Raw genomic sequence first — 10,811 nt, forward strand, 5'->3', positions numbered from 1 at the left:
CCAGATTTTTAGCGACAGTTTTCTTTCTTCTGAGTGCCATAATCAGGAGGAACAAAGAACTCTCAGCAAGCATTTTTTTATCAAGCACATGATCCTTGTGGTGTATTGCAAGATTAATTCTTGGTTATCTTCCATTTTTAATCAGTAATCCCAAAGAAAATTTAATCAGATAATCTCTACAAATAAGAGACAGGAACATGTGTAGGTAGCAGAAGACAGGTTTCTTATGGTGCTTACATGGGTTGCTTGGTAAAGTGGGGCAAAGAGAGTATCATTCTGTTTTGCTTCGGCATTATCAAGACCTTGTACGCATTCTGTTTCAGAATGCTGGTGTCTAGTCTGGGAACTGAGGCTGGGCAGGAGCTGAGGATGCCTCTCATTTGCCAGTGCTATGAGCATTTTGTAAGATCTTTCACCTTGCAACATGGATAAAAGTTGTATGTGATTCAGAGAAGAGTTAGGAGAATACAGGAGGCTGGAAAGGGTGCCTCATTATGAGAGGGTTGAAGGACTTGGTCTGTTTAAGTAGGAGGTGTGATTATAATGTGAAATTACTTTGTATGAGGCTGCAATTGGTTAAGTGGGCATGAACTCAGATCAGCAGTTGAATAACCCTAACATTCAGTTCCTGTGCTTGAAATTGGAAAATTTAAAGCAGAAACCCATGGCCAGATCTTAACTTGAATTTGTTTAAATATCTATTAACAGAATGCATTGAAATTTTAAAAAATGAAATAGAAGAAGGAGATCAAGTGTGGAATGGCGTGGCTTGGTTTCTCACTGAGATATTTACCATTATGTACTATTGTAGGTGTGTCTGAGGTGCCACAGTGGGATTTGAGAGCTTTTCTTCTGAAAAAGAAGGGAATTTAATGATGCTCTTCCAACTGATCTGTATGACCCTTGAGTTATCACAGGATTGCTCTTCTTCTCCAGTTTAACCTGAAAGGCAGCATTTAATGCTAAATGCACTCTGTTTTATGGCTCTGTGTAGCACAGAAATGTCTGTTTGAATGTTTTATTATGAGACTGAAACAACACTATGTCTGCAAAACTTAGGATTTATGTCCATTGTCATAGCCAAGACATGCTTTTCAAGTGAAAACAAAAGCATTTGTTTCTCCTTTTTCAAATGTGACTTGAGCATTGATGATCATGTGCACTTGGACTCTGCTTTCAGATATGTGTCTTTATCACAGTTTTCAAAGACGTTTAAAATGTTTCTTCCCAAATGTTCTGTATAGCTGGAAGCTAATGCAAACCGTTGAATTTGTAAAGGACTGATAAAGAACAATGTGTGACAAGAGAATTTTTTTTATAGAATTTTGTCCATTAGCAAACTCAGGGGAGTTTAAGAAGACTTACCTTAAGCAGGTCCTACAGTAGAACTAGATAAAAGGCATAGTCTATAAATTATGCATTATTCATGAACACAGAAAGGAAAGAACATTTCATATATTTGATGATGTTTTTTCGTGTAAAGTGGGCATAGCTAAATTATAGGTATTAGAATAGGTTTTGTTGCTTAACATTGTATAGGAACTGAGCCAAGGTCTAGCATTTTCACTTATACTTAAAACAATTGCCTAAATTGTTTTAGCCAGATTTTAATTTCAAATTTTGTATGGTATGTCTTCCAGCAAAAGTGTGTTCTTCATTCTTCACTGAAATTTGTAGGGAGGAAGAGAAGGAGAGAACTGTGAGGTATTAAGTTTGGAAGTATTAACTAAGTGAAATATTTAATATAAGTCTTTCTCCAAGCAGGATACTAAAATCCAGTTAATTTAAATTTTTTTGGATTTTGTGTGTGTGTGTGTCTGTGTGGTTCTGATTAGAATTGTACTATACTGGGATCTGCGAATCAGTTCAGTGTCTACAGAAGTGTATTTTCATAGAGATGATGTATGTTTTTCATGATTCATATCTGACAAACTTGTGGCATATTTTAGATAAATAGATATTCATAAATACTCATTTTTCCTTGAGGTCAGGTGTGTGTACCTAGCATGGTTGCCATAGATTGGCAGACAAGCTTCAACTTATTAATGAATTTTGGTGATGTTAATGTGTCAAAGTCCTCAGATTTTATGTAAAAATGGTTTGTTTCAGAAGTTTGCTTTATCATGAGTTATATTTAAGCAGGGTCTTACTGGAGAGTTACTTACTGGAGTCCTATTCCAGTATGATCAGTTGAAATGTTTGTAGTTTCTGCTTATGTTTATTTTACCCCGTCTGTGTTTTCAGGTATCTGAAAGCAAAAGTTTCATTCCTTCAAATGGCGTTAGAGCAATTCCAAACACAACTACAGGGTGGGCAGTAAGTGGGTTGAGAGCAGCCCTGCAGAGAAAGACTTGAGGGTGCTGGTGGATGAAAATCTGAATATGACCTGGCAGTGTGCACTTTCAGCCTGGTAACCCAACAGTATCCTGGGCTGCATCAGAAGTGTGACCAGCAGGTCAAGGGAGATGATTCCCCCCTCTGCTCCACTCTCATGAGACCCCCACCTGCAGTGCTGCATCCAGCTCTGGGGCTCCCAACATAGGAAGGACATGGACCTGGTGGAGCAGGTCCAGAGGGAGGCCACAAAGATGATCAGAGGGATGGAGCACTGATCCTGCGAAGAGGCCAAGACAGCTGGAGTTGTTCAGCTTGGAGAAGGGAGAAGGCTCTGGAGACACCTTAAAGTGACCTTTCAGTATTTGAAGGTGGACTACAGGAAAGATAGGGAGGGACTCTTTTTCAGGGAGTCTAGTGACAGACCAAGGGAAAATGTTCTTTACTGTTAGGGTGGTGAGACTCTGATAACAGGTTGCCCAGAGAAGTTGTGGATGCCCCCATCCTTGGCAGTGTTCAAGACCAGATTGGACACGACTCTGAGCAACCTGATCTGGTGAAAGGTGACCTGCCCATATCAGGGAGTTGGAACTTGATGATTTTTAAGGTCTCTTCCAACCCAAACCATTCATGAATCTATGATTATACTTTCTTTAATGCTTTAAATGCCTTATGTGGAGCACAGTGGAAGAGCAGGCATCATACTCCAGAATCAGAAGGAGTCTGCTGAACAGAGTCTAGAGGGACAGAAATGTATTTTGAGTTCTAGAGAAGGGAAATCTGAAGAAGGAGTTAGAAATGGTACTGCAGGGAAGATAAATGTTTTCAAGCCTAGACAAGGATAATGGCAAAGGAAACACTGTATTGCTTGTGAGTACTAGACATGCAGCAAAAAATAAAGTTGAATTTTTAATCTTATTGTAAGGTTAATTATGTTCTTGGATATGATCTGAGAAAGTGAGAGAAATCTTAATCTGACTTTTTCAAATATTGCTGATAATTCCTAAAAGCAAGAAAACATGAGATTTCTTAGTGTTTTTCTTTGTGAACTGAATATGGTTGAGTGCTCATTTCCTCATCAGTTATTACCAGGAAATAACAGTTGATTATTTTTAATGGAACTGGGTAGATGTCTAAAAACAAAATATGCAAAATCAAACCCAGGAAGAGTTGAAATAAGCATCGAGTCCATTGACAGTGCAAAGATAAAAAGGGTAAGAATTGTATACAGATTTTAAGACCTTAATAATGTACTTAGTACTTTGCTTACATAAGAATAATTATGTGTTAGGCTGTATTTTCTCTATGCAGGTAGCCCCTCCAGTCCGCAGGGAGAAATTAAAAATGTTACGTGGGGCCATAATTTATCACCATACAAACGGAAAACATTTGTAAGGATGGCTTTTCTACGGGCCATTCCTGCTTTCCTAGATACCAGCCAGAGCCACAAACATGCAGGTAGTAGAAAAAGTGCACATGTGCCTTTTTCTCTCCTGCAGTCCTTCTCTCAACTCCATGCGTCCCACTGCCCACTTCCCTTTTTCATTCCCTCTGTTGCCACCTCTCTTTCAATTTGTAGGAAAATTTCTGTTACACTAATATAATGAAACTGCTTAGCAGTATGATCTTTAAGCACCTGATGTGCATTTAGTTTTGGCATAATTACTGTCTGAGAGAACTGTGTGTAGGAAAATGATTATATGAATGCCAGGTGTGTTTTTACAGAGATCTTGGGCAGCATGACAATGTTAGATACTCAAAAATCATGTCAGTGTTGGTCATTTTTTAACTTGGATGCCACCTGCTGTTTTCTTGTCATGTATTTTGCATTACCTTCCATTTATTCAGCTGATGAACACTTCAGGGAGCGTTTGTCCAGTGCTTTGGTTCCTTTAAGGATCTTCCAAAACCAAACCGAATGAAGATACATTAAATGAACATTTAATCTTAGGTTGTAAACATAATGTGATCAGTCTTCCATGTTTCCAGCTCTCCCTTCTAGAGAAATGCAAGCCCCTTCCTTGCTGCCATGCAGACAGCAGAGGGGAAGCCCCTCTGTTCACTCACTTGCAGTGCTCCCGTGTCCTCCTTCCTGCAGCCTGCTGAGCACGGCTGTCGCACAGGGGCTGTCCTAGGCAGGCGCCACGGGAGATCCATGTCAGCAGGGAACAGTTCAGTAATAGGCCTTCCTGGGTGTATGCACAGGAAAACAAGCACTGCTGTTCAGGATGGGCTTTGACCTGAATGTCTTGTTAAATCTGACTCTGGTATTTTTAAAGACTGGTTATGTCACACTGATAAAGAATTGTCTCAAATAGAGGGGGCTTCCTACTGCCCACTTAAATAAAAATTGATTTGCTTTGCAATCAGAAATTATTGTGAGAAGGAAGAGGAAGAAGCTTTTTTAGTATGTACAGAAAGAAATTGATAATTTAACTGTACACTGGCCAGAGAGGTTTCACAAGTCTTTTTCTGTTTGCTTTCCGTCTGTAGTGCTGTCAGCCCACTCTTGGTTGCCCACTAAGTCCTACTGACTTTGGCCCAAATTGGCTGTGGTATAAATGCAAGTTTTTCAGTTGCCAGAAAGTTCACATTTTTTGGTTTTTTCTCTTCCCTTTCTGCAGCATTTTTGGAGATTTTTCACCATCAACTGTGAATCTGCACTCCTTTCTCTTGCTGGTTTCTGGCAAATACAGCTGGTGACAGAACTGTTCTGTGGGGTTTTTTTTCCCTAGTCTCTGGCACTGCCTTATGCTAGAGGTTTTAGCACTTCAGAAGTCACACACTTTTCTGAAGCTGCATATTGAACATTTGTATTGTGGTGTTTGTACAAATCTGGTGTGACCATAGTAGAATTTTTAGGGCTTAGTCAGCAGCGCACCAGCAAAAGCAGCAGATTGGAGATAGTTGCTTTAAGGAAGATTAAAAGGGTGTTCCATGTCTGTGTATTTTGTGGTTTCCTCTTGTCTGTCTGATAAACCTGGGTATGGGATCTCAATAATTAACAGACAGACCTGGGTACATGTTGCATTCATTGACAGTGGTATGGACAGAAGATTTTCCTTCAGTGTGGGAAAGAGTTGAAACTCACACAAGCTGTGGGGTGCAGTAGGTATATGCTAAGCAGTTGGGGATCATTTAGCTGGACTAAAATAAAGCCATAGTTTAAGGATGATTTGCAGTCCTGGCTCTTTTTCAATGTGCATAAGGTTGATTTGCATTAAAAGATCCCACTGGTAACAGGATGAGTTGTGTATCCTAAGGAATATAACAAGAACCCATGTATTGCCTGGTTCCCTAAGAAAGCCCCCATATGGAACTGTATGGGTGAGAGCAGTAACATAACAGCATTGAGAGACACCTGGATGTAATTTGTTTACAAAACATTCTATTGCAAGAGCAGTACAAAGCCTGACAGCCTGCCTGTATTTTAGTTTTTCAGTTGTAGACTGCAGTAAGTTTTACATAATTATGCTTTCTCAATTAGTGAAACATGCTTAAAGAACTCTAAGCCAATTATAAACAATGTATTTTAGAAATTTTATTACTTGAAGTAGATAACCAAAATTTTACTTTTGTGTTTTCTCCAGATACATTTCAAAGCACTTAGTCTTTTGTTTTAGCTCTTCTCTAATCTATTCTGCCTATGAGAGGATTAATGAGATGTGAATTTTAATCTCCTTATTGATTTCCTAATTATTTTTCATAATCTAACTCCAGCTCTTGATTTATGCTTCTCACTGATGAAAAATGTAGAAGCAACAGGAATGAATAATCTGTATGTGTACGCCCTGAAGCTGGTTGAGGATTTAGTTTTCTTTGTTTTGTAACCTCCATCTGGTCTGATGGTCTTTCCATATTGCATGTACTGCTTTTTTCTGTCTTTAATCATATCACATATTTTTAAATTCTCATTCACTTAAATCTAGTTTCTGTAAATGAATGAGGTTTTATTTGGTTGAGGAGCAAGGCTGTACAGTAAATATTTAACATAACGTCTTTTGCTGGTTTCTTTCAGTAGTCTGTCTTGTCTTTTATTTCCCAGAGCACTTCCACTAAACCAGCAGCTGCCACCTTGTCTGGAGCAGCCGGGGATCTTGATCTGTTTACTGAGCAAACAACAAAATCCGAAGAGTCAGCGAAGAAACAACTCTCCAAAGACTCCATTTTATCACTGTATGGCACAGGAACAATGCAGCAGCAAAATGCTCCGGGTAAATAACATTGTGAAGGTTTCTGTGCAGTCCTATTTTAATCTTTACCTAGAAAAGTTATCTCTGAGAAGTATAAAGCTAAGGTAGGATACCTGCTTACTATATTCAAATGAAGATTTTTATTTTCAGCTTTTATAAAACTGAGAAAAATTACCGAAATGTAATATGGAAGCTAAAGAAAAACACATATGTGATTTTAATTTATTTATAGCTGTTCAAGTTACCAAGTGTACAATTTACTGAAAGATTTGTGAAGTCTGCTTCTGCCATGTAATTCATCACTGAGGGTCTGAGTCTCCACTGTGTAGCCAGCAGGCTGCCAGGATCCCTGCAGAACTGTCAGAGCTTTGGTTTAGCTGTGTTTGTGTGAAAACAAAGACCTCCAATACAGCAATTGAAAGATTCTGGTTCACCACAGGGATGCCAAACTCTTCTTGGCAGTTAATCTCGTGGTGAGTCTCTTTCCTTTGAGAGTTTTAAAGCAATTTTTTGCTTTTACCAGAAGCTAAATTGGCAGCACTAACATACAACTGGACAAAGTTATCCTTAAAATTATTTTGATGCACTTCTGACTTATGGGATGGGGGAGGAAAATCTCAAGACACTTCTGCTGAAATCTTCCCTTCTCTGGTACAGGCATGTTCATGGGGTCGTCTTCTATGCCATTTACCACACAACCATCAACTCACTTTCAAGGCTTTCCAGCCATGGGAGTTCCTGTGCCAGCAGCAACTGGGATGATGGGAAACATGATGGGACAATCAGTGCCAGTCATGGGACAAAGCACAGGCATGATGGTACCAGTGGGAATGCCCAATGGATTTACTGGTACTGCACCAACTGGTGTGATGGGACTTCCTCAAACTGTCGTCGGACCTCAAGGTGGAATGGTGGGACAGATGGTCACACCACCACAAAATAAGTATGGATTGCAACAAAACCAACAAGCTCAATGGAACCTCTCTCAGGTAAAGACTGGCCTTTCCCAGACAAGAGTGCTTTAGGAAGGATGATGCTTTTCAGATACAAAGTGTGTGGCTGTAGGAGGAAGGTGCAGGGTAGCCAAGTTACAGGCTACTGGATTATGAACTGCTCAGAGGCATATATTAACAAATCAGTGGATAGTTCAATGAAAGGTAACTACTACAAAAGCAGAGAATAATTTTGCCAAGGTAAACCAAACTCAGTTCTCTGCTTCCATAGCTCTTCTCATGTTGTCAGAGCCAGCCAGGTAAAAAGCTTAGCTTCGCTAGAGGTACAAAGTTCTGAAATGTAAACACAGCCTTATAATTAAAAGCAGAATTTAACTGCTTGAGGATAGCCATTAACAATGAATATGTTCATTTACAGACTTCAGGATAAATTTGGTGGAACGTGAAGTGCTTCGTGCTCTTAACATTTTCCTGTAGATAATTTGCTTAGGTGTATCTGTTATTTATCTATAGCATTTCCATCATATTTTTTAAACATGTTTAAAAGGTTCTCTAGAAGTGTTAATGTACATGTAGTACTGTATTTGTACATTTTCCAAGGAAACATCTTGAAATCAGGTATTTGAGAGTTTCTTGGGGCAGGGCGAGGCGGAGGGAACAGACCTAAATTATTCCCTTGGAATTCAGCATGGATGATAGCAACTATTTTTTTCATACTATTGTTTGAGTTATGATAACAATATAATAATTCCATGCTGCTTACTTAGTAATGCAGGAAGAGAATCTTAGTGACTGACTTAAATTGAGTGATACAAATTTTTACTGTTCTGCTCAGTCTTATGGTGTGAACATTTATGAAGGTAAACAGCATTTCCTACATGGATAAAACAGCCCCTGTTTGAAAATACAGGCTGTCATTCTGCTTTGAAAAGTAATTCTTAAGGGTGAGAATTTCGAAATATCAGATCAAAAAAATCTGTGGATATATTGGTGACAGTCTTTTCCTAGGTAGCTAGCTTTAAAAAGACCCATATCAGATTTGAAATTAAAATCTTTCCTCTTATCAAATACATGTTAAAAGTTGGCTTCTAGAACAAGCTCTTCACGTGTTCCTGTACCCCTTGCACATCAGATGTTGGCAGTATGATGACATTCCACAGTCTGTAGGAGATCTCTGATCTAAACTCTGACTCCAGTTGAAAGGGGGAGAGCTTGCTTTACTTAGCAGACTAACATGTTTTGTATAGTCTGCTGTGTAAGAATTCTACTCCAGAAGAGATGAACCACTGGGTAAAGCACGTTTTCATCAGTTTAGTTTAGATTTCCATGTTTAGTGGTGAGTTGTTTTTTGCAGATACACAGTTCTGTGTGAAAGCACACAGAACTTAATTTTACCCTGAAATACTAATTTGCAATTTGCTTTAACTTTTCACCAGTGTTTCAGTTTCATTTTGCAACCTGGTATTGTTCGCTCATGTTTAAATTAACTCTGACTTTTACCTAGTGCTGCCTTTAAGTTGAATCTAATGTTACTTATATAACATCCCTCTTCATTGGCTCTGATTATTAATTGCTCCAAATGCTCTTTTGGTCTCAAACCCATTTGGACATTGAGCACTGAAAATTACAGTGACTAGGTATTCATAAAGAGTACGAATAGTTTTGCACCATCCCTGAAGTGAATGTGCTGAATTTTGAATTCTTTCCCATCTTTAACTAGATATTAAATTCATGTAAGTTTAATTTCAGTGGATTGTTCTACTCATTTTTTAAGGAATTCCAGTATCTTGAGTAGATTCTTTAGCAAAGATGGTTAGATTTAGATAATACTCAAGTTTATAACTCCATCTCGTTCTTTGTTGATTGTCACCTAAATGGACAATTTCTATAAAAACTGGTGTAGTCAAGATTATGGTCTCCAAAGAAGTGCTGCTGGAAAAAAATTTGGAGCTGCAAGTACAGACAAGACTATATTACTGGCTTTGGTGTTTCTTTATCACAGTTGCCACAATTTTGTTTGTTAGCTTTGAAACTGTGAAAGCAAACTTTTACCAACCAGCCACATTGGCCACCTCCTTCACATGCCATCAGTTCTCATGTGACACATACACCAAGTGCTGCAGACCATCAGCTGATGTATGTTGGTGATTGATGGGCTCCAGAAAAGCTGGTAGTGTGAGAAAAAGCTTAGAAACTTAGATGGAGTCAATATTTTTATTTAATGAGAAATATTTTTAGGGAAACGTAACTGGGTGGCTGGTTGGAGGCAGGACTGCTTTTGGCTAGCAGCGTGCTGTGTTTCAGTGCCAGGGCTAACCAGGCTGGTGTGTGTGTGTGTGCTTTGCAGATGAATCAGCAAATGGCTGGAATGAACCTCAGCAGTTCCAGCAACGTGATGGGCTTTGGCCAGCCCCCCAACACAGCCGCAGGATGGACTGGAAGCTCCTCTGGCCAGACTCTCAGCACACAACTGTGGAAATGAAAGTTGCAATAGAAATCTTTCCCAGAACAGCCACCTAACATTCCTTGTTCAAATACATTTACTTTCGCTGTTCCTTCCATGTACATATATATTCTTTTTCTTTTTCCCCAGCTGTTCAGATTAAGAATATAACTGACTGACCATGTTGTGGTCTATATTGATTTAAATTTGATGTAGTGAAAAGCAGATCAAGAATATATTTATACATCATTGGAAGCATTTTCATACAATGCATATGATTTCATAGACCATATTAAGAAGCTGCTTAACCACATACTGATTTTTTTTTTTCCCTCAAAATTCTAGATCAAATGTTTGCATATAAGGGATGTAGCTATCATGTTAGTAATACTCAAAAATATGAACCCCAACCCCCAAAATTACCCAGTAATCCTGTAGAAGGTACTGTATGAACAAATGTTTAATCATATATAAATAGAATGTAAATGTATTACTGAGCAATGTTTTCTAGTGTATCAAACAAATTTTGTTTCATCATACATTTCACTGTGATGTTATTATGGTGTGCATAACAGGGAATGTGGTTATTGAAAGAAAGATAAACCTGGATGTTACTGTAGTTCTACAGATCAATAGTTTATTCTTTTAAAGATGAGTATTTGATGCATTTGAGTTTCCTGTGGTAAAGTCTCCGACCTGGCTCAGGAGGCAGGCGCACAGTGTTAAAGCTGATAACTGACAGCACAATATGCATTCAAGGTAACTCAGTGTGAACAGATCTATTTTGTCTTGCAGAGAGATCCAGGTTTATGACAGTGATTGTGTTTACATTTTATGGTGCCTCGTAATGATAAAATGTTATTTCCCTATATTAAAAGGATAAATCCA

General features: G+C 38.6%; 1 protein-coding gene across 3 annotated transcripts in view; it reads left to right on the plus strand.

Moving 5' to 3' along the window:
- Window positions 1–10,810, plus strand: part of SMAP1 (small ArfGAP 1) — a 92,421-nt gene extending 81,611 nt beyond the window's left edge. For all 3 annotated transcript variants that reach the window (XM_048299876.1, XM_048299875.1, XM_048299877.1), the window contains 3 exons: window positions 6,380–6,548; window positions 7,185–7,516; window positions 9,828–10,810. In XM_048299876.1, the coding sequence (XP_048155833.1) occupies window positions 6,380–6,548; window positions 7,185–7,516; window positions 9,828–9,962 (636 nt within the window). In that variant the 3' untranslated portion in view covers window positions 9,963–10,810. The remainder of the gene's footprint in view (window positions 1–6,379; window positions 6,549–7,184; window positions 7,517–9,827) is intronic.
- Window position 10,811: the final 1 nt, after the last annotated feature.

This window comes from Corvus hawaiiensis, chromosome 3, assembly GCF_020740725.1.
Source record: "Corvus hawaiiensis isolate bCorHaw1 chromosome 3, bCorHaw1.pri.cur, whole genome shotgun sequence".
Lineage (NCBI taxonomy): Eukaryota > Metazoa > Chordata > Aves > Passeriformes > Corvidae > Corvus > Corvus hawaiiensis.